Genomic DNA, 27,940 nt, shown 5'->3' with positions numbered 1-27,940 from the left:
TTCAAGGCTCATGCATCCAGATACTACCCCCTCCTGTGTGAGATCATGCAGTTTGACCTGATCCCTGAACTCCGGGCCGTGCTGAGGAAGTTCTACCTGCGCATCGGACTCGTCTTTAACATTGCACAGCTGCCTGAGTCGGAACATGAGCGGATTCATGCAGAGCCAGAAACAGACATGGAGGTGGGGGAGGAGGCTGGGGAGGAGGCCCAGTGATGCTGCACCTCTAACACACAAACCAACCCCCGCCGCTGATCTGTGCGGTCGTGCTGCGCCTCCTCAGGGCCCCCCCCCCCCTCCCCTTCTGTTGTATGGCGAACACTTTAACCTGATTGGTTGGAAACCCTTAACCCTCACAGATGGAGGGTTAGGGTGAGTATCATCATAAAAACAGTCGTGTCTTGCACCAGGTGTAGCGACGCCTCCACTGGTTGAAACTACTGATCAACAACTGACATGTACCAATATCTCTGATCTAAATCTCAACACGTGTGCTTCTTACTGTATATTTAAAAGATGAAGAATGAATGATTTCAGCTACATGCAAATATTCAGCAACTATGAAACATGACATTTATCTCTCACACATGGCTGACGATCTCTCTGCACTGCAGACGGCTAACATTAGCAGTGGTTAGTCTCTCGGATTAAACTAGTTGTACAAACTTGCCGCGGTGTAAAATAATCTTATAATAACGACACTAGATTTTGTTTATTTTTCTCCCGTTTTTTTTCTTTGCAGCACTTGATCTTGGTTGGTTGATTTTTTTTTTTTTTTTTTTTGATTGCACTGGAGATTTTACTTTTGTGATAATTTATTTGACTGCACCTCCTCCAGATTGTCCAACACGGTATGGTTTGTAATTAAACAAGACTGTGGAAAGTGAAAGGTTAATTTATTTCCATTTTATATGTTATGTTTTTAACAAAAGATGAGACAGTAACCAGGCGTCTGGAGCTGGAAGACAAGGAAGCAAACTGATGCTAGCTGCTTTATGGAGTCACTATTCTATTTTCTGTTTTCATGTAGGTTTAGTTGTCGCTCAACTGTACAAAATCAAAAACTTGATAATATATTGTTTTTTTTCTGATTGTCTTGGTCTGGGGAAGGATATATGTATAGAGAAAATTACAAACGTTAGCCGTGCTTTAAGTGTAAATTGGATGCATTCCTGCTCATGGATGTAGAAAACTAAATGTATATGATACAGCAATGTAAAGTTTTCTATGTTGAAAAAGATTATGTACAACTTTCTGTACAATACATCATCTGGCATTCTAATCAGGTTCTAGGTCAATAAAGTTTTTGAACTTGGCTGATTTGAACCGAAGAATCAGTGAGTTTTAACGGATCTATCTCATCAATAATCAGTCAGTATAACTACACAATTCAGATTTATTTTAAACGTTTATTTTAATGCATGAATAAAAAAATTCTATAAGCATATACAAAAGTTTTAAGTTTAAATCATCTTGCAAATACCATCTAATCAGACTCTGGTCACTGAGGAGAACCTGTGTTGCACAATCTGTTAATGTTGATGGGTTTAAAGGAGGGCCCCCAGGAGCCTCCTTATCTGCAGTTATGGAAACATCTTGCAAGCCACTGTAAGTGTAAATACCCTGTGGAGACCGGCTCATGGAGAACTAGATGACGTGGTGTTTCTCCCAGGGTGAAGCGTCAAACCTGTATCCACATGGAGAGTTGTTTTTCTTTACAGGATCTGAGGAAAACAGAAGGCCTCCGTTTTATCGCCAGAGTACATGCAAGTGGTGCTGCAATGTTCAGATTGAAAGATTTAGCTCATTTAAATAAAGAAATATTTCATTTAGTAAATCTTTAAAAATCTGAAATGTAAAAAAAAGTGTTTTTTATTGCCTTAATTCCCCATGCCTGGCCCCAGACTATCACCACCATGCAGCTGACCTGGCCAGCAGGCTCTCTGCGTTGGCACCAGCCACTGAGTGGAACCATGAGCCACAGTTTATCTGGCAAAGAAACAAAGTGCTAAACTAGCCTGGCCCTTAGACTGCTGTTGGAAAATACTGGAGGGTGTCCCTTCTGCCTGAATGGGGAAACCGCCGCTGGTCTCTTGGAAAGTAAAAATTATCTGCATGTGTTTTTTTTGGGTTTTTTTTTTTTTATGAAAACGGTGGAAGCTGTGTACTTTCTGTGCTGTTCCCCTCTCTCCGTTCTAGTGGAACAGTGACTGCCTTCCTTCTTGTTAGCCTTATTTTGTTAAAAGAACAGAAACTACTCACTGCATCTCTGAGATGCAGCTCCTTAAATCTATCACCCAGACTTCTGCTCAGATGGTAACATTCAAAAACAAACATGAAATTATTTTTGTCATCATTACAGTTTGAAGGCTATCAGAGTCAAACTCTGGCCTAAACATGTAACTTAAATGCTTGACAATCTTGAAATCTGTCAAACATGGCTAATAGGGTATAATGTTCACTAATAACAGCTGATCAGCTCCATTCTTGTGCCTTGTGTGATGTCATCAACCAAATGAAAAGTAAAGGCTCAGAGTTACTGCTCTTGAAGTTTGGCTGTAATAATCAGTCCCTTTGTGTCTTACAAAACCACTTCGGACCGATGTCTGGTGTCCTGCAGCGGACAGATATGTGATCCTGTATATCAAGTGAAGCCATCAGGGGGAACCCAGTGCTGATTTCATAGCATATATCTATGAGTACCTCTGTATGTAAGCTGGTTGAAATTTCAGACATTTTTCTTTTCAGGAAATGTAGAAATGTAGAGGCAATGGAAGTATTTGTGGTTAATATGTCAGCAGATTCTTTATTTGCTTAATTGAAGGCATCAGATTGGGACAAATCAGCATAGAGAAGGGGCAGTTTTTGACTTGGGTTATGTTTTTTCACCAGTTCAAAGAACAGAAACAGCCACTATGCTGCTAGCAAAAATATTATTGTATTTTAACAAGACAGAATTATGAAGGATTATCGTACTTTAATGCTTGCTCAAATGAGAGCGGTGAGTCTCCGTCTGGTCCAGCTGAAGCTCCAGCTTTCTCTGTTCTGTCCTCAGAAGGTTACGGAGTGCTGACAGCTCTCTGATCACTTCCTGTTGACCTGCTGAGGAACGCATCAGGAGTGCAGGAGGAAGAAGATTAAAAACAGGAATATAAAAAGTGTTTTTATACATTTAGCCACATTACTGTCAGAATCCTCAATGTATTTTATTGGGATTTTGTGTAAAAGACTAACACAAAGTAGAAATTTCAAGTTGTGCCACAGATTATCAGTTGGATTTTAGGTATAGACTTTGACTAGGCCGATCTAACATGAATATTCTTTGAGGTAAACCACTCTATTAAAGCTCTGGCTGAATGTTTAGGGCTATTGTCCTGCTAAAGTTCAATTCAATTCAGTTTATTTATATAGCACCAATTCACAGCACATGTCGTCTCAAGGCACTTCACAAAGTCAGGTACATACAGGGATTGGACAATGAAACTGAAACACCTGTCATTTTAGTGTGGGAGGTTTCATGGCTAAATTGGACCAGCCTGGTAGCCAGTCTTCATTGATTGCACATTGCACCAGTAAGAGCAGAGTGTGAAGGTTTAATTAGCAGGGTAAGAGCACAGTTTTACTCAAAATATTGAAATGCACACAACATTATGGGTGACATACCAGAGTTCAAAAGAGGACAAATTGTTGGTGCACATCTTGCTGGCGCATCTGTGACCAAGACAGCAAGTCTTTGTGATGTATCAAGAGCCACGGTATCCAGGGTAATGTCAGCATACCACCAAGAAGGACGAACCACATCCAACAGGATTAACTGTGGACGCAAGAGGAAGCTGTCTGAAAGGGATGTTCGGGTGCTAACCCGGATTGTATCCAAAAAAAACATAAGACCATGACTGCCCAAATCACGGCAGAATTAAATGTGCACCTCAACTCTCCTGTTTCCACCAGAACTGTCCGTCAGGAGCTCCACAGGGTCAATATACACAGCCGGGCTGCTATAGCCAAACCTTTGGTCACTCATGCCAATGCCAAACATCGGTTTCAATGGTGCAAGGAGCGCAAATCTTGGGCTGTGGACAATGTGAAACATGTATTGTTCTCTGATGAGTCCACCTTTACTGTTTTCCCCACATCCGGGAGAGTTACGGTGTGGAGAATCCCCAAAGAAGCGTACCACCCAGACTGTTGCATGCCCAGACTGAAGCATGGGGGTGGATCAGTGATGGTTTGGGCTGCCATATCATGGCATTCCCTTGGCCCAATACTTGTGCTAGATGGGCGCGTCACTGCCAAGGACTACCGAACCATTCTTGAGGACCATGTGCATCCAATGGTTCAAACATTGTATCCTGAAGGCGGTGCCGTGTATCAGGATGACAATGCACCAATACACACAGCAAGACTGGTGAAAGATTGGTTTGATGAACATGAAAGTGAAGTTGAACATCTCCCATGGCCTGCACAGTCACCAGATCTAAATATTATTGAGCAACTTTGGGGTGTTTTGGAGGAGCGAGTCAGGAAACGTTTTCCTCTACCAGTATCACGTAGTGACCTGGCCACTATCCTGCAAGAAGAATGGCTTAAAATCCTTCTGACCACTGTGCAGGACTTGTATATGTCATTCCCAAGATGAATTGACGCTGTATTGGCCGCAAAAGGAGGCCCTACACCATACTAATAAATTATTGTGGTCTAAAACCAGGTGTTTCAGTTTCATTGTCCAACCCCTGTATATTCCAATTAATCCTAACCATTGAACGGTGCAGTCAGATTCAGTCATTTATTCTAATTGGATATAAGGTTTTTCTATCTAAGGAAACCCAGCAGGACAAACCTCCACCCTAATCCTAGCTCTTTGCTGCCTTCTTCCTGTCAACTGATTATCCTACGTAACCTGTGGATCTCTGCAGCTCCTCCAGAGCTACCATTTTTCCCTTAGGTGTATCTCTGATCAATGCTCTCCTTGCTTGTCCTGTCAGCTTAGGAAGACCGCCATGTCTTGGTAGGTTTGTTGCTGTGCCATACATTACATACAGTACTTCCTTTTTCAGAGGATGGAAATAAAATCCCAATAAAACACATCAAACTTTATGGTTATAATGTAACAAAATGTGGAAAAGTTCTGTTATGAATAATTTTGTAAGGAGGTAAATGTATGTAACCAGGCATTTATTTCAGACTCACCGGGTGCTAAAGGCTTGCTCTCAGGAACTGGTTGGGTGTTTGGCGCCGATACAATGCGCTCCTAGCAAATATATATGTGTGAGTTCATTAATATTTTATTTTATGGCCCCCACACAACAAATGTATAAGTGTGCATTACTAGGTGACTTACAGTCTTTGATTTAAGTGGGCTCACAATAGAGGAAGGCCTTGATGTCACAACATTTGTATGCTTCCTCTGCAAAGCTGGGACAGGAGGAGTAGGTCCTCTCTGTTAAAAGAACCAAAAAAAGGTCCATCTTTGACATTCTTTGACAAATCTGTTTAAAAAAAAAACAAATCACCATCCTATTTGAAGATTTGTTCTACCTCATTTCGACGAGAACTCTGAATTTTCTGCCCTTTGCTGATATCCTCCTTGGTGTCACGAGTTTCAGCTTGATTGCTGCGTTTGTGTTTATTCTGCAGAAACAAAAAAAAGTGACCCTATAACTAATCCAATGTTGAGAAGGAAGTTGGTGAGATGTTGTGAGGGCCCTCACTCTGATCTCTTTTTCTCTCCTCTGCTCATCCTCGTATCGCTGCTGAATGTGGGCCCTTTCCGTCGCAAGCCTCTTCGCTTCTTTCTCCTCTAAGATCTTAAGACGCTCCCGTTCCTCGGCCTGCTTTCTCTTCTTCTCTTCCATCTGTTTGAATACATTGACAAGCTGCTGAAATAAAACCAAAAGTACTAACTTTTGCAATAAAAACAAACATTACAAAGCATGCCTCAATTTGTTCAATGAATGCCACCAGGCTCTGTAAGCCCCTCTAACCTAACCTGCTGTTCCAGTTCCTCCTTGTACCTGTCCTGCTGCAGAGGCGACTGATGACTCGACTCTACAAAGTTAGACAAGACACGAGAAAGTGAAAAAAGAGGCAACTTCCAAAACACAAAAATGTGGACAGAGCTGATAGGGACCTTGCTGAGAAATTGGAGCCCCAGCTTCAGCTCTCAGAGAGGTCATTCTGTTATTAATCCTGTGCATGTGATACAGGTCACCTGAAAACAAACACAAAAAACACCCTGTATTTGTATTTATTGTTCTAAATCTTTAAAATTACATCAGCTTCTGCTAATTTCATTGAGATCCATCTTTCTTAGGTAACAAAAGGTTACACTGTAAAAACTAACGTATACAAATATAACCATACATAGACACAACCCATGTAGCACAAATATTGAGATTATGGAGATTATTAGCCTTTTTTTGAGCTAAATCTTAAAACTAGGCACCGCTTACCTTTCCAGTCAGTCAAACCAGACCTAGAATTTCAATTCAAATCAATTTAGGAAAAAGCAGTGAACTAGATTTGCCTCTTAGCCATTACGTTTATCTCACTGACCAGATATATCTGAGATCAATTTATGGAGCTTGTTATTTTATTTAGTAAAGTCCATGAAGGAACAAAACAGTCTCTTCCCAAATGACATCTGGAATCTGCCTGGCAAACTCCATTTCCCAAGTCTTAACATCAGTCATGGAGGGTGGGTCAATTGATTGTAAAAACTAATAAAACTGTGATTCCCTTCTTTTTAAAATTTACATTAGGAGAAAGTGCTATGCATAGTAACATTTCCACCCCAGCTTTTACTTGAAAAAGACTGTTGTAGCCAGCGTGGAGATTCAATTGGAACATCGAAATATATTTAACTGAAGATTAAGATTTTAGATTAAATGACCAGTAACACAGGCATATCTCAGGAAGGATAAGTCCTCTGATAAGTTAATAAATGTTAGAAGACTAAATAAATCTAATAAACAAAAACCTTCAAATAAAGCCAACTTACTAAAAAGGTTTCCATGCTTGTCTTTAATTGGAGCTCCTCCTCCGCCCTTCCCCCAGGGGTCATACACCACCTCAGCCTCCAGCTCAGAAGCATCTCGCCTCTTCTTCTCCTCTTTCTCTTTTCTTGTACACTCTTCTTTTTCTGTAACCTGAACAAAGAAAGCCTCAATGCGCTGTAGAAACACACGTTTTTTTTCTTTACGATGCAATAATTATTTACCTGCTGCCTTAGTGCTTCTCTGTAGCTCTGGGGTCTCTCATTCCTTAGCCTGGAACCGTCAGCATGAAGCCCCTCAATATCCAAAGGAGACCCACTAAAAGCAGAAGGAGCAACAAATTACAAGAAATCCCTTCTAGACGTGCTGATTGCTGTCATTCCTTCTTCTGGAAAACAGACTTTTATCTAACATAGAAAACTTTATTTCAACATTTAACTTTTAAAATTTGTTTTAACACAAAGGTCTGTAATACAACACATTGTAAAACCACTTTACCTTTACATCAGAATCAATAAGGATTTCCGTATGGAAGAGTTGAAGTGAACACTTACTTATTGGCTCTGACAGGGGGAGACATTGGAAGGGGAGTCTCATATGTTTCCTTCTGCTGAGCCCCTCCAAGCATCCTATCTATGAAGATAATTCAGAATAAGATTCTGATTCATTTAAATAGTCGAGCAATTTAGGAAGTTGTTACTAAGTTTTATAAGTTACTACCAGTAATTGTAATATAATATTTAGATTTGTTTTCATACAAGACAAAAAAGTGAAGAGGAATAAATAATTTCTAAACAGAACTTGCTAGATAAAGATAACTATTTGTTTTTACTGCAGTAAAAGTACATATATGAAACGTTAACAGAGCTAAAACAATGCTTCCTGCAGTGACTTGCAAAACTATTCAACCCCTCTTTTATTTATTTCATTTCTTTAATGCTAAAACCACAAATGTCAATGTTACTGGGATTTAATGTGACAAACCAACACAAACTATTGCATAATTGTAAAAATAGATGGAAAAGGATACATAGTTTTAAAAAATGTTTACAATGAAGAATCTGAAAAGTATGGTGTGCATTTGTATTCAGACCCATATTTCTGTGAAGGCACAGTCTACCTGTGTGTAATTTAATCTCAGTATAGATCCTGCTGTTCTGTGAGTCCCGCAGAGGTTTGTTAGAGAACATCGGTTAACAATGGTACCATTTTAATAGTCAAATGTCCACCAATATCCTGTCCCAGTGGCTACTGGGCTACTTTACTGGCTGCCTGCAGCATGTGAGGACACAGGGCTGTGTCTCTGATATGCTGGTCTGCAATACAAGGACCCCACCTGTGTTGGCACCATTCCTGTTCACCCTCTACACTGCAGACATCTCCATCAACTCCTCTAGTTGCCATCTTCAGAAGTTCTCTTAAGACTCTCCCATAGTTGGAGTAATCACAGGTGAGGACAACTCAGAGTAAAGACAGTGGACACAGGACTTTGTGGACTGGTGCCAGCAGAACCATCTGCTGATCAACCTGGGGAAAACCAAGGAGCTGGTGGTGGATTTCTGCAGGCCCACCACCACACCGACACCAGTGAACATCCAAGTAACTGATGTACCTGGGTGTTCACCTGAACAATAAACTGGACTGGAGTTACGACACTGAAGGGTGAGTTTCTGACCCTTACAGGAAGGGTCAGAGCAAACTCACCCTACTAAGGAGACCGAGGTCTTTTGGAGGGCAGGGGGCGCTCCTGAAGACCTTTTTTGACTCTGTGGTGGCATCAACCATCTTCTATGGTGTGGTTTGTTGAAGCAGCAACTTATCTACAGCTGAGAGGAAGCAGTTAGATAAGCTCATCAGGAAGGCCAGTAGTGTCCTAGGATGGCCCCTCGACCCAGTGCAGATGGTGGGAGACAAAAATAACATCACTGTTGTCTCCACCCCATGGATGAAGCTGTTGCAGAGCTGGAGCGCTCCTTCAGTGAAAGACCGCTGCCCCCAGCAGCTGTTAGACTTTATAACCATCAGCTCCCAACAGACTCAATAAGTGTTTACATCCCTGCTGTTATTTGTACAGTTTTTCCATTTCTTGTAAATAATCTGTTGTTTTTATTTAGAAATATTGATGCACATATTGTACATATGTTTTATTTATCCTACTAAGTTGCACATTTCTTTGAATCTGATTATGTTATATGACAAAGCAGTATTATTTTCTTATGTTGTAAATCTGTCCTTACTGTACAGTCTCTTATTTCTTATTTTTTGCTTTTTTATTTTCTACCATTTGTGTTTATCTGCATGCTTACATTTGCCTTTCGCTTTGCTGCTGTAACACCTAAACGCCCCCACTGTGGGCCAATAAAAGATATTTCTATTCTATTCTATTCTATAAAGACCAAGGAACACCAGAGACAAGTTGGGAATGAAGATATGGAGACAAACACAAAGTACGGTGTGCATTTGTGTTCAGTCACCTTTACTCTAAAACCCTAATGAGCAGACCTGATATCTACAGATCAAGTGGAAGAATCTGCCAAATAGGACAAATATAAGTCATACACAAGACGAAAATCATTGTTGAAAGAAAGCCAATAGAAGTCCTGTTTACAGTTTGCTTAAAGAAAACCTGATAAAAGCCTTTAAAAGACTGGTGAGCAGCAACATAACAATGACTCTGAACAGTCAATCAGAGAGGATCTGGGTGGTTTAGACCAAAGCAGAATATAATGGCACGCTGCACTTCACAGATTTAAATCTGTAAAAAGAAACTTCGAAACAATGTATAACTTTCCTTAGTTAACAGCAGTACTCTGTAGAACTGGACTGAATGCTGAGGAGGCCATCCAGCCATTTGATTCAGATGTGTTGGACACATCTAAAAGTTGCAGGACACTGACCTTTGACGGCTGGATTTCGACATCTCATTTGACTGTTGAATATTATTAAAGGACTTGAAAGACACTGTGAACAAATGCATCAGTCGGCACATCACACCAACAAGAATGCACATGCATGACTGACTGAAGTGACTGTGAAACTTTACTCAGATTGCGGTTAGAATGGGGATCCTGCCTTCTGGTTCCTCCTTGATAAAAAGCTGCATCATACCGGCTCATGTCAGCGTTGGAAACCGTGTGAGGTACAGGAGGAACAACAGGGACCCTGCAAAACACAGTCACAGAATTTACAGCCAGTTCACATTGGTGTTGTTCAGTTTATTAATGAAATAAAGTCACTGTTAGCTACCATGGGAAGGCCACCTGTCCTTGTATGCCTGTGAAGCCGCTGTAATAATCAAATGGTGGGACCACTTGCACTGTTCCCATCCCAGACAGAGGCAATGTGCTCCCTGGCAGCTGATTGACGGCTGGACTGAAGCACACGAGGGAATTCTGTCCAAGAGTTCTGTGTTGTTGGCTTTCAACTGGATCATTATGTTTGGGATCAAACCCCATGGTATCAAAAACATCCCGTTTGAAGCTCTCGGGCTGCTGAGATGCAGAGCCAAACTGCTGTTCACACATCATGTTTGAGTAATTAGTCAATCTGCAGGGAATCTGTTTTGCTTTTTCTTTAAATGTGGTTCATCTACCTCTTTCCCAGGAGCTATAGCTTCAGTGGTACCAACTTTCAGCAACGTTTTCTTCTCTCTGGGAAAAAAAGATATTTAGAAATCATCACACGTCGCTCAGGGTCATGTCAGTCAGTGTCGTGTTTCTTTTCATTATACATCCACTTAACCCTAACCTGCTCACATTATATGTGCCATTATTTATAGGTTCACTTTTGGCCAGTTTATTGCCAAAACTGTTCTTTAATATATATTTTAGATCCATCCACCCTAATATATTTTTCATTATGTTGGAGCAATGTTGTGCAAAAAGTGTAAATAACAGCAGATAAAATGATTAATTCTCAGATCACAGGAAAACTGTTAGAGAGCAGAAAAAGGTCATAACATCTTCCCAGAATGTCAACATATTCTGAACCAATAAACTGAAAAGTGCTTAAAAAATAAAACAACTATGATTTGATACAGGTTTAGGTTTATGTTGTCGAGTGTCATGTGATATTGATTGATATTGATTGGGGACCACTGGATGGCCCTGTGCCCCAAGAGACCCTGTTTCTTCCCTTGTTGTCAAACATTGATGGCCACTGGATGTGTTGCCCAAGCAGGAATCCTGATGTAGGATGGTAGCTGTGGGTCATTTGATGTTTTATTGCTTTTCTTGTACTCAATCATTTTCTCCATTGTTTTGCAAAAATTGGTGAATGGAGGATGTGGAACCAAATCTGAATCAGTCAGTGATGTTTAATTATTATTTACATGAACCATCAATATGTCCTTCCTAGAAGGAAAACGTGTTGATCCTGCTTTGTCCTTCTGAAAAACAACCTTTTGTCCAATTTGTAAAAAACATTGTTTAAAAAAAGTAAAAATATATTCTAATGATGAAAATACATTTGCATTTACAGCAAAAAGTGTGTGCAAATACATTCAAAAAGATTGTTAGCAAAGCCTCCCCCAGAAGCACTTCATTACCCATTTCCTTGAAAGAAAAACTAAACTTCTGAACACTTCATAAAAACAGACAAAAACCCCTTTCTAAAGCTTAATACAGACATACGTGTTTTATAACAGTTCAAGTCATTTTAAATATCATTTCTAGGGAAAATGTTTTTGCCTTCTTCTCACACTATATTGTGTCAGAAAACTCCTACATCTTGTTGAAAATACCCAGATTCACTATCGTTTAAAGTCCTGTTTACTGAGCAAGGTGTAGAGGATTACAGTGATTATTCCCTCATTATATACTAACTTTATCTTGTTTTCCTGTTGTTCTGCAATTTGTCTAAGCAATTCCTGCCTATATTGCTCCTTCTTCATTTGAGTAACTCTCCGTTCCTCTGCTGCCCCTGCATTAGCGACAGAAAAATAATCCGGTGAATATACATATCTCTTAAAGCGGTTTCCAATAATAGTGGACCTTACCGATCATGAGTCCAGTTGCAAACTCTTTCTCCTCCTTGTTGGTAACGAGTGTAGGTCTTGCTGCTTTCTCCGTGTTCTGTGGTGTTTGACTAATGCTGAGTAAAGATGCACAAATTACAACTTGTTTAAACTGTTGAGCATTGCCGCGGCGCTGATGGTGTATGGGTTAAGCGTGCGACCATATACAGAAGCTACAGTCCTCGAAGCAGCCGTCCCGGGTTCGAGTTCCACACCCGGCGACATTAGCCGAATGTCTCCCCCTTTCTCTACCCCTCTTTCCTGTCTGCCTACTGTCAAAAAATAAAGGCCACTAGTGCCAAAAAAGTATCTTAAACTTTGCTGATTTAGAAAGTTTGTGAGCCATTTTTTGATGACGTGCAGAGAAACACACAGTCAGAAAAACAAAGCTTTCTATTGCAGGAACTATTCAGCAGACAGCAGTTACCCAGCAGCAGCTTGAAGTGGTTACTTTGTTCTTATTGTGATAAGTCTTGAAAGTAAAATTGTTTTAAGCTAAAGAAGTATAGAAGTTAAGCTTGTTTATTCTTCTAGATCCCATCATTGCTGTTTTGGTTTTGAATAGTAAAGGCCTCCATTCTCCTCATGTTTTGCAAAGCTCTGCCATAAGCCCATGCAAAACAAAATGAATTCAATCAAGATTCTACAAACTAACCCCTAACTCTGTGGAAATAATTGAAAAAAGTTCAAAACCTTTCTAAATAATAAAAACATGCTGCACCTTCTCCCTCTGCGCTCTGGGGTTCCCGATTCCTCATTGTACTCCTGCTCATAAGTGATTCTGTCTTGCCTCCTTCGGCCTCTGAAATCAAAGTCCTCTTCTTCATCTGTGTTCAGCTCCTCCTCAGAGCTGTGTGTCTTCTTTGGCTGATCAATTTGCCATCTCCTTCGCCTCTGTGGGCCATGTCTCCAGGTGTCTGGGGTTCTTCCGTTATTTCCTGCCTTGGTCAGAGTGGCAGCATTTCTCCTGGATTCAGAGCTCTCCTTGAATCCAGGCGGTGTGCTTGTCTGGGTATTTAGGAAGGACAGAGCAGGGCCGGAACTAGTTGCTGCTGATGCTTGCAGTTCTGGCTGAAATGATCAATTATGGGGACAATTTTTAAAAGAAGGTTTTTGTTTTGTGCTACATATACCAGCTTTGTATCTTCTTCAGTTGGGTCTTTAGTTCTAAGAAAGATCTACTCTTGTTTCTCAGTTTTGTACCTTAGAAGGAACAGGAGGTGTTCCTCTCTTTATCTTCCTGTTTTGAGCTTGCTCCTGGAGAAAAAGGTTGCATTCTTTCTGTCTCTCTTCTCTCAGCCTTTCCTGTGACCAATAAATAAAAAACATACTCAGTGCTTTGCAACAGTGTTCATACTGCTGAGGGTTTTCACATTTGGTTGTGTTAAAATGACTGCGATGTATTTTAATATGCTTTTAAGGTATAGCTCAACACAGTAGTGACAAGGACAGACAAACAAGCTTTTAATATTTTTTACGAATATAAATAAGAAATGTGTGGCATGCATTTTTACTCAGCCCCTCTGAGTAAATACTTTGTAAAACACCTTTTGCTGCTATTAGCTGCACATATTGTGTACGTCTCCAGCAGCTTTAACATCTAGAAACTGATAAGCTCAGTCAGATTAGATGGAACAGTAATTTTTAGGTCTTCCAAGGGATCCTCGTTTTGACTTAGATCTGGGCTTTGAGTGGGACATTCCAATAGATGAATATGGTTTAATCTTTTTATTTTTCTAACATGTCCTGTCCAGCAGAATAGCAATCAGGATTGTTGTCTGAGTGCCAAGAAGAAGCTTAATAGATTTACTTTCACAAGTGGAGCATTACGGCTAATGCTATAATGCTCCGCTTGATATATATATAAAAAACTTTATTAGAAATTGCTTTGGGATTATTTCAATTGCAATGGACAAGAAAAAGAGAGAGGTTGGGCAAAAGGGAATACAAGATAACACTCTAGAAGACTGTTTCTACACCTGCAGAAACATATATAACAACAGCATTGTTACAGAAAGGCGCTCGGTACTAATGAATGCAAGATGTATTTGGTGGCAACTGCAGCTCAGTATAGAACATCTCGGCACCAGCCCAGTCTAGTGCTGGCACCCGGCCCAGACCCCTACCGCCCGGCCTGACCCCAGGGCCCAACAGCCAACAGCCCCCATTCTCATCTGGGGAGGGAGTCCTGAACAAAAGAAGGGCCTCCCTGGCCCAATATTGTTTAATCTAAGTTTCCTTTCTGTTGTAGCTCTGACTGTATGTTTAGGGTCATTGTCCTGCTGGAATGTGAAACTCCGCCCCAGTCTTAAATCTTTTGCAGCCTCTTTTTTTCCAATAAATACTCTTCCAGTCATATCTTGTCTTTAGCTCTGTTCATTTTCAGTCCAGCTTCCTTGTCTCTGCTGAAGAAAAGCATCCCTACAGCATGACGCTGCCACCACCATGTTACACTGTAGAGATGATGTGAAGGGGTAATGTGGAAGGATACTTTTTTTGCCACATGTAGTTTTTTGCATATAGGCCTAAAAATGCCTCCACATGTTTGTTGAGTGTTCTGTGTTTCTGATCTGTCTGCTGACCTTTTGATGCCTTTGCAGATCAACTATTAAAATACAAAGAGGTGATCTCTATGAAAGAAAATTAATGGCTGGGGATTTTATTTAGGGGTTTCGGAGTAAAGGAAGCTGCTTATTTTTAAAAAAAAAGACCAAAAACCAGTAGGTTTTTGTCCAGGCCGTGGAACACTGGACCAGCCCTATACCCTCTACAGGGTACTCGAGGGTTCATGGGAGTTTGCCCAACCGGTTCACATGTGTTTTGTGGACCAGGAGAAGGCATTTGACTGTGTCCCTCGTTGTGCCCTGTGGGTTGTGCTCCAGGAGTATGGAATTGGGGGCCCTTTATTAGGGGCAATCCGGTCTCTGTACAACCGGAGCAGGAGTTTGGTCCGCATTGCCGGGACTTAGTCGGACCTGTTCCCGGTGCATGTTGGACAGGGCTGCCCTTTGTCACCGGTCCTGTTCATAACTTTTATGGACAGGATTTCTAGGTGCAGCCAAGTGTCGGAGGGGGTCTGGTTTGAGGGCCAGTGGATTTCGTCTCTTCTTTTTGCAGATGACGTGGTCCTGCTGGCCCCCTCTAGCCAAGACCTACAAGCATGCACTGGGGCGGTTCGCAGCCGAGTGTGAAGCGGCTGTCCGAGGCTATGGTTCTCGACCGGAAAAGGGTGGCTTGTCCTCTTCAAGTTGGAGGGGAGTTCCTAACTCAAGTGGAGGAGTTCAAGTATCTTGGGGTCTTGTTCACGAGTGAGGGAAGAATGGAGCGGGAGATCGACAGACGGATCGGTGCGGCTGCCGCAGTAATGGGGTACCGTGCCGGTCCATTGTAGTGAAGAGAGAGCTGAGCCGAAAAGCGAAGCTCTCGATTTACCGGTTGGTCTACGTTCCTACCCTTACCTATGGCCATGAACTTTGGGTTATGACCGAAAGAACGAGATCCCGGATACAAGCGGCTGAAATGAGCTTCCTCCGTAGGGGGGCCGGGCACTCCCTTAGAGATAGGGTGAGGAGCTCGGCCATCCGGGAGGGGCTCGGAGTAGAGCCGCTGCTCCTCCACATCGAGAGGAGCCAGTTGAGGTGGCTCGGGCATTTATATCGGATGCTTCCTGGATGCCTTCCTCGGGAGGTGTTCCAGGCACGTCCCACCGGGAGGAGGCCCAGGGGACGGCCCAGGACACGCTGGAGGTACTATGTCTCTCGGCTGGCCTGGGAACGCCTTGGGCTCAGCGGAAGACAACGAGTACGAGTACCAAAAACCATACATCATTTTTCTTCATCATCACAGTTGTGAACTAACTTGGGTTGGTCTAGTACATGAAATCCAAATAAATTCACTGATGTTTACATTGCAACATGAATACGTTGGCAATGCACTGTACAAAACAATCACACACCTTTGTTGATAGCTTCTCCTCTATAGGCAAGGAAAGACCCTGGTGCTGCCCGTCATGCACACGGGTTTTACAATCGTTTTTCTGAAGAAAGAAAGTAGGACAAAACATAGCAGTCCTTTAGATCCACTTAGGCTTAACTAGAAAAGTGACAAAGAGTTTTAACCATATTTAAACATACTTATTTAAGGAAAATGACCAGACCTTGGCAACATAATCTTTGTACTCCAGCTGCAGCTCCAGCAGCAGCTTCTGCTTCTTCTTTTCATAATCTCTTCCTAGAGCAGTTAAACCTGAATCTGGAAAATGCTAATTAGAAAGCACCATACTAGACAATACTACAAGAAAATACAGCATGCTCACTTTGGAGGACTTGCACAGTACCTCTGTCGAAATGTTGAGTTATTTCCTGTGCTGCTGAGGCGGAAGGGGGCATGTTGGACACTTATTTATTGTAAAACACCAGGCTGTATAAGACAATAACACAATAACATCATTTAACAGCTCGCTGCCTGAGTTTATGCCAATGCATTGCTTGTTCAAAGAAGCTGCATACCTCGGTTTGTGTGTGTAGATGTTGAAATATTGTCTTCAAAAAATGTCCCATTGTCGTATATGTTCATATAGTACCAAAGAACTTCGGCTCCCTCTATATAATAGCTAACTGAAACGAGTTTCTTGGTTTTAAAAAAGTTTAAATGTGAGTTTCTCGACCAAAACATCTGACAAATCTGCTGAAGCACGATGGACGAAGCGTTACGCGTTGCTAAGGGCAACCATGACACAACGTCCCGACAGACTCATTGATGTTGCTAGCGCGAAACTGTAAACAAAACCACAAAATTAGACTAAAAAAAAGCACCCTGAACCGCAAAACCTCTGCTTTGTGTGAGCATTTTTCAATTACATTACAAGAGGCACAGGAATCGGGCTGTTTAGCTGACATTAGTGCCTGTTATGGATGTTTGACATATTTCTATAGACTGCGAAGAGTTTCGTTTTCTACTTCGGTAAAGTTAGAAAGATATTCACAGATTTTTCGGATCAATAACTCATCAGCGGAACATTGCTTCTACAAAACCAGCACCTCTCTGCAACCACAGCAAGGCAGACAGTGAGCATCAATCGTATTTTCCTCAAAACGAGCCTAACAATGCAGAGCTCGCTGCTCCTCAAATGGACAGGAACCGTCTGCAAATTGCAACAACAGAAAAATATGATGGAGAAATATTCAATAGCGTCGCCAAGGAGAGGTGTATTGTCATTAAAATCATTTTTATGTGTATGTGATCTCACGTTTTTCATACTACATTTCTTGGATTGGAAATTAATACTATATTAAGACTATAGCCTAAATAGCCAAATATTCAGTAAAATCTCTTTTTCTAGATGTAGGATAGAAAAAAAACATTACGAATACCAGTTTGCTCTATCAATCAAATAGCTTTGGATTATGGCTTTAATTTTAATTATGTTTAATCATTAAAGTAAGCAATAACTTTACTATAGTACGTTGTGGAGCCATCAAACTCATAGCACACAGAAAGTACCTCATCTGATCATACTACAACTATTACTTTGGAAAATTGTGCTTAAATAGATTTTTTGTCATTTTTCTACCAATAAAATATGTATACAATAGTCAATAACTTCACTGTAGCACGTTGTAGTGCTATCAAACTCATAGCACACAGAGAGCACATCATCTTGAATCTTTTGAATAAACATAACATTGCCTTTATTGATGCAGACATGCTTATACTGATAATAACTGTATTACAACCAAATAATATTTATCTTTTCCTTTACTGTTTGCAGTGTGTCACAACATGAAATCAGACAATATTACATGAGTACACAAAACGTCTTACATGCAATATTACATAAAATAAAATCACAATGAATAATAAAAATCCCTATATTAATGAAGTCCTTACAGCTGCACACAAAACCCTGTTCACCTGAATACCATTTTCTGTCTTGTTTCTTGCATCATAATGAAGGAGACTGCAGTGGGAATTGCCTGCAAGCTCCACATCACATCACTTGCTCACTGACAAAAGAAGAATTTAATTGGAATGACATATTTTAGTTGCAGTTAGTATTTTCAGTTAAACTATGATTTTATTTATAGTAGACTCATAATAAATTTTGAATATTGTAATCTTAAGTACACTCACAAGTAGACCCACTTTTTCTGTTACTGAATACTTAAACAACTTGACTTTATATAACTTAAAATGTTCCGACTATTGTAAATTTAAGTTGACTATACCTAAACAAATTAAATGAATAACCAAAACCATTTGATGCAATCACTTGATGCAAATGGTTTATGTATTACCAGCTTATCCAGGTTTACATTAGTTCTTTATACAAAGAAAAATCCATAAACGCCAAACAATATAGCATGCTATAGTGAAGTTATTGACAATTTTATACTTATTTTGAGAGTAAAAAAATGACAAAAAATCTATTTAAGCACATTTTTCCAAATTAATAGTTGTCGTTTGGTCAATATGAGGTACTTTCTGTGTGCTACGAGTTTGATGGCACTACAACGTACTATAGTGAAGTTATTGCTTACTTTAATGATTAAACATCATTAAAATGAAAGTGCATTATCCAAAGCTATTTGATTGATAGAGCAAACTGGCATTCGTGATGTTTTTTTTTTTTCTATCCTACATCTAGTTTACTGAATATTTGGCTATTTAGGCTATAGTCTTTGGGAAATTTCTAAAAAAAAAAAGTATTAATTTCCGATCCAAGAAATGTAGTATGAAAAACGTGAGATCACATACACATAAAATGATTTTAATGACAATACACCTCTCCTTGGCGACGTTATTGAATATTTTTCCATCATATTTTTCTGGTGTTGCAATTTGCAGACGGTTCCTGTCCATTTGAGGAGCAGCGAGCTCTGCATAGAGGCCAATGCAAGTCTCCCAGCGCGGTGTTAGGCTCGTTTTGAGGAACATACCATTGTAGCTCACTGTCTGCCTTGCTGTGGTTGCAGAGAGGTGTTGGTTTTGTAGAAGCAACGTTCCGCTGATGAGTTATTGATCCGAAAAAGCCGAATCTGTGAATATCTTTCTAACTTTACCGAAGTTCCGTTTCTTACATGTTAGAGCAACTCTGACCCCCAGGTTGGTGGATGTTGAAGCTGAAGCAAGGGATCAAGGCAACCCTGTTTATATTCTTATTTTCGTTTCGGAACTTGCTTAAAACATGCAAATAAATAGTAGAAACAACCAGAAACAAAACATATAAATTAACCTACGAAGTACTGTCGTCAGCTGTCTTTTGCCCAATGTGATGTCACCAGAGGCATGTGCTTGTGAAAGCTTAATTTTAGGATGTAGATTTGTTTGATCTATCTATCTATCTATCTATCTATCTATCTATCTATCTATCTATCTATCTATCTATCTATCTATCTATCTATCTATCTATCTATCTATCTATCTATCTATCTATCTATCTATCTATCTATCTATCTATCTAAATTTTTCACATGCCGTTATTTGTCTGCGTTATGTATTACTGAGAATTACAAACTTATTTTTGAATCCTGCAAGTGATGGTGCGTAGTTTCTACATTGTATTTATGAAGGATAAATGATTCAGCCATTAAAACAAAAACCACAGCAGATTAAAAGTTTAAAAAAAAATAAAAACGCTTTTCTCATACTACCAGGAAGCCGCTGGATAATAATTGTTGACAGGTTTAGAGGATTAGTTACTTTTTAAGACGTGAGCAAAACCGCCGCTAGATGGCAGCGTCTCCTTAACAGTCAGTTACGGCCTGTCATGGACGGTACCATCTATTGGCGGTGTTTTGTAGTTTATTAAGAGTAATAAATACACCATTTATTCCAACTTGTAAAAAGAAGTCACATAAATAGCTTAAATATTATTTTTTTAAATAAAAATGTATCGCATTAATAAATTACCTGTAGATATCTACAACATTGAGACCAACGGCCACTCTGTTTCTTTCCTATTGGCCTGTTGGTATCATCCAACTGTCATGGCTTCCTGAGCGAGCGGATGTCAAACCTCAATCTTAGGAGAAATATCCGGCTTTGTCTTTTTTTTTGAGGAGGAATTTGGTGCTTTACATATCAGTTGTTGTGATTTGACATTTAACTCACTATGGCAGGGAGCAGCACGGCTCAGAAAACATGGGAGCTGTCCAACAGAATGCAAGAGGTCCAGAGCATCGATGAAATTTACAAATATGACAAAAAACAGCAGCAAGAAATCCTCGCCGCGAAGCCATGGACGAAGGAGTATGTTTTATTTTGTTGTCTGCTTTGCTGAGCATTTAAGTAAATGTGTGTTTGGGCTATTTTGTGTTTTATGGGCTCTGTTAGTTCTGGTGAAATTAAAGCTTAGCTAGCATCAAGGCTAGCAGACTGATTGTCCGCAGCAGCACCTTATTGTTTGTTTACAATCGTCTACATCTGTAATTTGGTTTTAATTTTGCCGCCGCCCTTTCCCATTTTATCTTTGTAATTTGGGGTGTTTTGTGCTCTCTGTGACAACCGATGGCTTGAATTGATGCTTTAATATTTTCTCATCACAAACTCAGAAAAGGGGGTAAAACCTCCGAGGCAGAGGTCACCTGTTGTTATTTTGTTGTGTTCTGTAGTCATAATCATATTTCGCTTACCAGTGGAAAATATTAAATTATTTTTTAAAAATACAATTTTTCTAAACATGAGATTTGTGGATCTTTATGGCAATACATCTCCAAAGTGTATGTGCCATTCTTACAAGAAATACCTCCCTACATAGTAAATTAAACTAATGCAGCAAGAAGTACACGAGTACAAAATGGTTTGATTACGGTTACAAAATGGGAGTAAAACTTAGGAAAGTGGTGCATTAAACCAGACATGGTTAATAAAAGTAGAGATGTGATATTTGATGATTTATCTCCTCAGTCACCACTATTTCAAGTACTGCAAAATCTCAGCTCTGGCCCTGCTAAAGATGGTGATGCACGCCCGCTCTGGTGGAAACCTGGAGGTGATGGGTCTCATGCTGGGGAAGGTGGATGGAGAAACCATGAACATTATGGACAGCTTTGCTTTGCCTGTCGAGGGGACAGAAACCAGAGTCAACGCCCAGGCTGCAGCCTATGAATACATGGCTGCCTACATCGAAAATGCCAAACAGGTAAGAAGCTGACTTCCACTAAAAAACTGAAACACATCCAGGTTTAACTTGCACTAAAACTTTTTGTGGATTGCTGCCACATGTTTCTGTTTATTTGCATTTAGTGTATGAAGTGCCCATTCTTCTAGAAGTAGTTCTTTATAATTAACTTTTAGATTAGAGTGCTTTAGCTTGGATGCAAAATGAAAATACACTTTAAAATAAGTAGTTTTTAAGATGAAATGTGAAATAAATTTAATGCCTTTTTGTACAGCAGGTTTTACTTGTGTTTGACTCCAACTAAATAAATAAAAAACTTTGTACTTTTACCTAGTTTCTTGACTTAACTAGTTTTTGATTCTGTAAAGGATTTTTATCATGATTCTTAAATAAATAATGCCTTTCTATCTCATGTATGTAACTAAATCATTTTAGATTTACACTTTATTTTTCTAAGTTGTTTAGAGTAGAAACTTTTGAATGGTAATCCATTACTTCTTGTCTCTTTGTGGTTTGCATTTTATGTGACACTGAGGCCCATTTCTATTTGCAACTCTTCAAAATGGGAAAGACATTGGGAGCATGCCATTCACATCAGGCAAATGTATGTTGGGTACAAGACTTGCTAATATCTACATATTTCCAAAGCTAAATGTTAGACGACTGATTTCAGTGAAGATCTCCTGCATTAGATTACGATATTTTAACAGATTCTACGTGCCTTATAGGGGTGCCAATAGTGGAAGACACTGCAAGAATTACAGTTGCATTGATCAGGCTTTTCATGGCCAATAAGGGCATCAAAACATAATGCCCCTAACCGTTATCTAATTTTTAATCACAAGGACATTCTGTTAGTTGATGCCCATGTAGACCACACATGGTGGATGTTCCTAGTTCTCAACTCTTAATGACAATGAATTTTTCTGTGTTTGACCTGCCGATCACCAATCAGAACTGATCAAGGGAAATTGTGAAGCTATTGCTGAATACTGCGATATCAGTTTTAGTTGACATCGAGCATCGAGCGCTTAGAAGTCCTTTCAAAAGGCCACATTTATTATTATTGGCATGCAAAATTTGCGGAACCTGCACGTAAAATGTATCCTACCAACTGTTGCATCCAAGCAGTTCTTTATGATTGTGATATTACACATGTTTATGTTGCAATAAAGGTTGCAATTTGGATGGACCTATAGATGGACCTGATATTGTTCTCTTGTCATCTTTTTTTTTTTTGCCTGATCTATTTGAGCTCCTCTTATGTCGTGGCTTATTTCTTTTTCTTATTTAACAATCAGCTCGTTGGTTTTATTAATTTATTCTGTTAGATTCTTCAGTACAGAAAAAATAGAGACTGGTCTTATAATACAGTACCGATTATAGTTGTTTTGAATATTGAATTACTGTGACCGAGAGGATGAGTAAACCATAATACTATCTTATAGATACTGGTCTCTGTTGGACTGTTAAAGGACACATAACTCAGGATGGATGTTTTTGACAAGTAAATTTTTTTCTGTACTTTTGACAAGGTTTTTTAGGTAAATCATGTGATAAGATGCACGTCATCCTATCTATTTGGCATCTTTCTATGAGAAACAAAAGGGATCAAATTCCAATTAGAAATCCAGTGATTTTTCAAAGGTGGAAGTTTTTATAGTCAGTGAAAAGTCTTGAATCAAGTACAATCATATAGCATTATCTCAGCATCATTTTTTCTGTAACTTGAAGTTTTCAACATCATGCACCTAATCTGCTCTCTCAGGTCGGTCGGTTGGAAAATGCCATTGGCTGGTACCATAGTCACCCAGGCTACGGATGCTGGCTCTCAGGCATAGACGTCAGCACTCAGATGCTCAACCAGCAGTTTCAGGAACCTTTTGTGGCTGTTGTGGTAAGACCGAAAAATACTAAAATTTAATTATTTATTTTACTGAAAAAACAAGGATTCTGCAAGGTATTTTATAAAGTAATAAAAATTCTTACATTTAAATATCTCAGTCTATGATTTAAGTCTTAAATATTCTTGAGCTTTCATTCCAAAGTGTGGACATATATTTACTTAAGTCTAAAATTTGTGCATTTGTTCAATCATTTATTCTTCCAACTTTGGGTTTTTGGGTTTTTTTTTTTTTTTTTGAGGAACACAGTTTGCTTTTGTCCACTCCGTGACTTGCAGCTCCAGCTGAGGAACTTTCCCATTAAGATGTGGCAAAACCTGAGGCCACCATGCTGCAGGGAACCAAAAAGCTCAGTCAAAAGGAATTCAGACCTTCAACTTTCCCTGCAATCCGGTGGAAAAGCTCTACTGGCCTGGTTTATTCTTTTATTTAAGCAATTAAAACCAAAACATTCTTGTTACGTTCCACTTCAAGCTCATGGACATAGGAACGTTCACATCTTACGACACTTAGCTTGAAAACAGGGATTTTGATAGTTTGTGATAGTTATACTGTAGGTGTTGTTTGTTTGGTAATGTAGGTGTAAAAACAATAGAGTCGGACGCCGTAAAACACAAATTTAGGCTCGCAAAGTTGAATTTGACTTAATTAAGCGACCGAGTAAGTCATATATAAACTAAAAAGCGATTAAATAAGTTATAGAAGTAATGTGATTTTTAAGTCATTTATGAATGTGTTGGTATTAACTTTAGGTTCCTGAAACTTGTAGAAACCCTGATTAAAAAAACCACAACAACATGTGTAACTGAGAAGGTTTATATATGTCTGAGTTGCAGCTTTGTATGTTGTACTGATTATTTTTTTGCTGTTGCAAACATAAATGCTATTTACACCTCATTTGGTACAGCAGTGCTCCAATGCTGGCGGCGTCGTTTAATGAAGTGTGTATTTTCTGCGTGCTGACAGCCCGAGTGGGGGGCTCCTAGGGGCCAGGTTCGAGTGGTCCCAGGAGGATTGTACGACCTCTGACTTTGTTTTCCCCTTTCTACTGTATTTTGCTCGCTGCAGATCGACCCCACTCGGACTATTTCTGCAGGAAAGGTCAACCTCGGTGCCTTTAGGACGTACCCAAAGGTAAAGCACCGACATTTACTGAGGCGACTGTTTTCTTTTGTTTGTAGTTTATTAGTTCTATCATTTCCTATGTTTTTTATTTGTTGGATTTTCTTTTCTTTTGCTTTTTAATATTTTTTCACAAATGTGAACCATTTTCTGTAAATGCTTAACTGTTGGCAATGTAAGGTTAAAAGGAACTGGATTTTATTTTATATTTCATAGCCACTCTATTGAATTTTCAGGGTTACAAGCCTCCAGATGAGGGACCATCGGAATATCAGACAATCCCCCTGAATAAGATCGAAGATTTTGGTGTGCACTGTAAACAGTGAGTACATTTGTATTTGAAACATAGCTCTCACATTCTGATTGTACCGTCGTGGCTCATATTTTTCCCTGGACGTATTCTGTTTAGGTATTACGCCCTGGAAGTGACTTACTTCAAGTCTTCCCTTGATAGAAAGCTGCTGGAACTCCTCTGGAATAAATATTGGGTCAATACCTTAAGTTCCTCCAGCCTCCTAACGGTATGTAAGCAACTTCAGGAATGAAAATGCTCACTAATTGTTTGGCATTTTGATTAATGGTTAATTATTAAACTATAACTCATTTGGACATGTACTCACCAGCTTGTGATGTTGTGATTTATTACTGCATATTAGCTAAGTCTCCATGTTTGTTGGCTTTAGTAATAAGCTAGATGTGAACTTTTTGACAGAGATTCGATGTAAAATGGGATGGGATTCCCTCCACTCTCTCCGCCGTTTGCTCTAAAAATTGAAAGCCCATCATGGTTGACGTTCCTCTGTCCTGCACTCGTCTAAATACCTCAAAAACACGTCAGGCAAACAGTGAGCTCTTTGACGTTCTGGATGAAGATGAATTGACTAGATGTCAAGAACGAGCTGTTCTGTGGGTGACGGGCTTTGTCAGTTGCTACACTGTCCCCCTCGTCAGGGGCCTCTGAGTCATTGTGTTTTAATTACCTTCTCTACTATAAACACGACCTCACCTTAAGCAAACGGTCCCCCGACTTTCAGTCATTCACCACAGCTCACAAAGTGTTTTCAGCAGCTTGTTGGACAGATTAGTCGCTGTTCTTTGTGTGTGGAAAATCTGTTGTCCAGTTTTTGTTGGCAAACTGTGCATGGAGTCCTTTCCTTGTATTCACATGAATGTTTGTGTGCTGGACGGCCAGAACTCGGACTACACCACGGGCCAGGTGTTTGACCTGTCGGAGAAGCTGGAGCAGTCGGAGGCCCAGCTGGGCAGAGGCAGCTTCATGCTCGGCTTGGACACACACGACAGGAAATCTGAGGACAAACTGGCCAAAGCAACACGAGACAGGTGGACTTTTTTTTCCTTTAAAATGAATGCGTCAGAAAAAACTACACATGAACTGCTTTTATGTTGGACTCAGTTACCTACACTGCCTTGCAAAATTAGCCATACTGAGAAGTGTTTCATATTTTGTCACATTATAGCATAAACTTCGATGTAATTTAATGGGATTGTATGTGATTGACCAGCACAAAGTATCACATGATTGTGGGAAACGGATACATGTTTTTAAAAACTATTTGCAAATGACATTCTGAAAGTTGTGGCATGGAAATGTAATTAGCTCCCCTGAAATACTTAAAAAATGTAGAAACGCCTTTTTGAGATTAGAGGTGGAAGTCTAAAGAAAAGCATCTCCACAGTACAATGCTGCCACCACCATGTTTCACCATGGAGGTGATGTTCAGTGTTAGTCTTCTATCACACACAGTGTTTTCCATGTACATCGAAAAGGTCAAATTTTTGTCATATTAATTAGGTGACTTCTGTAGGCAAGTATTTATTTAGAGGTATGATATAATGAGCTGAAAACAAACACATCATTTTCCTGATTTTTATTAGTAAAAATGTAGAAAACTATGTATCCTTTTTCCACACATTAACCATGTTACCTTTGCCTGTAGCCTAAAATTTAATTGTTGGATAGATGCAATAATATCCATCCATTCACTTTTTAAATTATCAAAAAAAAAAGTAATACTCTTTATATATTTGTTCTGCAACTATTTGTTGGTAAGAAGCAAAATAGTATTTGCTGATATACGTCTATGGACAGATTTTCGTGCAGATATAACCTCTCTGTATGTTCTGCTGATCTTTGTTTTTCACTCGGTTTTTGTTTCAGCTGCAAGACGACCATAGAGGCAATTCACGGCCTGATGTCTCAAGTCATTAAGGACAAACTCTTCAATCAAATCAACACATCTGCCAATTAAAACTGAAACACAAAGCGATTTGAATTTTACCTCGAAGTTGTTTCTTGTGCATGCCAGGATGTAAAACTGCTTGGATTAGCATCATTTCTGATTTAAGAGGTTTTTGGTTGTTTTTGGAGCAAAATGCAGTTATGCATCCAAAAAAATAAAATATTAAAGGCACCATCGTGTGAGGGTATCTTTTTACGAAATGAGTAGATAATTTCAATAATGTAGATTAGGTAAACATTGCAGTCCAACTTCTCAGCATACGATATTATTAGGCCTCCAAATGAAACATGTTTTAGGGTAAAACTCTCTGCAGCAAAACATTTAACTAACCCGCTGTGGTCACATTTAGCTCCCACCCAGCACTGCGCAGTCATTTAAGTGTTGCTTGTCATAGCATTACATAATAGAATGAGAAACTCCAGCTCCTGCACAGGCTCGGGGGGAATTGCCTGCCCTGCGTGGGATGTCCCTGCAGGCTCACTCCCCACGCTGCTGGGCTCTCAGCGGTAGACCTGCCGGCTGAGTGCCCTGGTCGCGGTTGAGGCGATGATGCAGCGCAGAGGTGCCAACCACGCACACAGAAGTCCATTCACCCCAGTGTGCCTGCTCTTCATCGAGGCGGACGTTCACCTAGTCTGCCTCTTTTTTCCACTGACAGCTGTTTTGGCCTGCGTTTGTGTCAGGTCTTGTTTTTCTGGTATTGTAATGCTTTAATGTGTATTTGTAATGTCATGGATCGCAGAGGAGAGATTCCCAGCGGGGCTGTGGAAATGCCTGGTCTTTCTCATGCACATGAGCTGTGGCGCTACTTCTTGTAATGATTTTCTTTAAGTATTATCTAAATTGTCTTCAGGTTCAAGGAAGAAAAAGGAAACCTGCTATATAAATTTAATTATGAATGTAAAATTGTTAAATAAGGTTTCTGCAAAGACCACTGATTAGCTCATGTTTTTGCCAGATACTTAAATGAATTGCATGGATGTCTGTCATGGTGCTGATGAAGGACTTAAAATATGCACAGCTAAAATTGTTTTCCCATATTCCCTATTCATTGTTATTTTAGATTCATTGAAACATACTGAACTTGTTCAGTATGTAAACATGGTGATTATCTCCAGATGGACATTTGTATGCATGACTAAAATTGCATTAGGAAAAGCCAAAAATCCATTAACCATATTTTCTTTGTATTTTAACTCCACAGTATGTTCCTAGTCCTTCAATGAGTGAACATATTAAACGTTTGACACCGCTATGAGTGTAGATGATTAATGAGATTACTAGCTATCGATTACGGACACTGAAAGTAGGCCCTGTAGCTCAAATGACCCAGGTGAGATCTTGAGATGTTTAGTTTGGGCTAGTGAAGAATTAGGCAGAGATGGAGGACACAGCTCAGAAATTTGGAGGTACAACACTTCCTCTCCACCATGTGCTCCTGCATAAGTAGAGAGAGGTCCCTCCCTCAGGAAGCTCAGGTCGTGGCATGATGTAGATTAACAATGCAGGGGTCACTGCAAGTG

The 27,940-nt window shown here is 39.8% G+C and overlaps 3 protein-coding genes across 8 annotated transcripts in view; 2 read left to right on the top strand and 1 right to left on the bottom strand.

The window, feature by feature from the left end:
* Positions 1-1,315, top strand: part of arfgef1 (ADP-ribosylation factor guanine nucleotide-exchange factor 1 (brefeldin A-inhibited)) — an 84,291-nt gene extending 82,976 nt beyond the window's left edge. For all 3 annotated transcript variants that reach the window (XM_047349559.1, XM_047349558.1, XM_047349557.1), the window contains one exon: positions 1-1,315. In XM_047349559.1, coding sequence (XP_047205515.1) covers positions 1-216 — 216 coding nt within the window. In that variant the 3' untranslated portion in view covers positions 217-1,315.
* On the bottom strand, positions 838-17,111 carry LOC124857951 (centrosome and spindle pole-associated protein 1-like). Of its 4 annotated transcripts, none has more exons than XM_047349563.1 (22): positions 16,518-17,111; positions 16,346-16,428; positions 16,166-16,260; positions 15,965-16,045; positions 13,213-13,314; positions 12,731-13,080; positions 11,992-12,086; positions 11,819-11,915; positions 10,588-10,645; positions 10,242-10,507; positions 10,039-10,157; positions 7,550-7,628; positions 7,220-7,313; positions 7,001-7,148; positions 6,131-6,211; positions 5,990-6,048; positions 5,712-5,855; positions 5,539-5,631; positions 5,342-5,440; positions 5,191-5,251; positions 2,977-3,099; positions 838-1,724 (listed from the first exon to the last, which is right to left on the bottom strand). In XM_047349563.1, the coding sequence occupies exons 2-21, from the start codon at positions 16,395-16,397 to the stop codon at positions 2,978-2,980; spliced, it is 2,295 nt and encodes a 764-aa protein (XP_047205519.1). In that variant the 5' UTR covers positions 16,398-16,428; positions 16,518-17,111; the 3' UTR covers positions 838-1,724; position 2,977. The 4 variants fall into 4 exon arrangements, with proteins under 4 accessions (XP_047205519.1, XP_047205518.1, XP_047205520.1 ...); XM_047349562.1 differs by having other exon boundaries at positions 2,977-3,102; positions 10,242-10,504; positions 16,518-17,110; XM_047349564.1 differs by having other exon boundaries at positions 2,977-3,102; positions 10,242-10,486; positions 16,518-17,110.
* Positions 17,112-19,985: 2,874 nt separating this feature from the next.
* cops5 (COP9 signalosome subunit 5) lies at positions 19,986-26,588 on the top strand. The gene is made up of 8 exons (XM_047349084.1): positions 19,986-20,259; positions 20,917-21,151; positions 22,899-23,027; positions 24,103-24,168; positions 24,393-24,478; positions 24,566-24,677; positions 25,349-25,497; positions 26,336-26,588. The coding sequence occupies exons 1-8, from the start codon at positions 20,123-20,125 to the stop codon at positions 26,424-26,426; spliced, it is 1,005 nt and encodes a 334-aa protein (XP_047205040.1). The 5' UTR covers positions 19,986-20,122; the 3' UTR covers positions 26,427-26,588.
* Positions 26,589-27,940: the final 1,352 nt, after the last annotated feature.

This window comes from Girardinichthys multiradiatus, chromosome 21, assembly GCF_021462225.1.
Source record: "Girardinichthys multiradiatus isolate DD_20200921_A chromosome 21, DD_fGirMul_XY1, whole genome shotgun sequence".
NCBI classification, from domain to species: Eukaryota; Metazoa; Chordata; class Actinopteri; order Cyprinodontiformes; family Goodeidae; genus Girardinichthys; species Girardinichthys multiradiatus.
The sequence above is the reverse complement of the archived record's forward strand: the minus strand, read 5'-3'. Positions and strand labels throughout refer to the sequence as shown.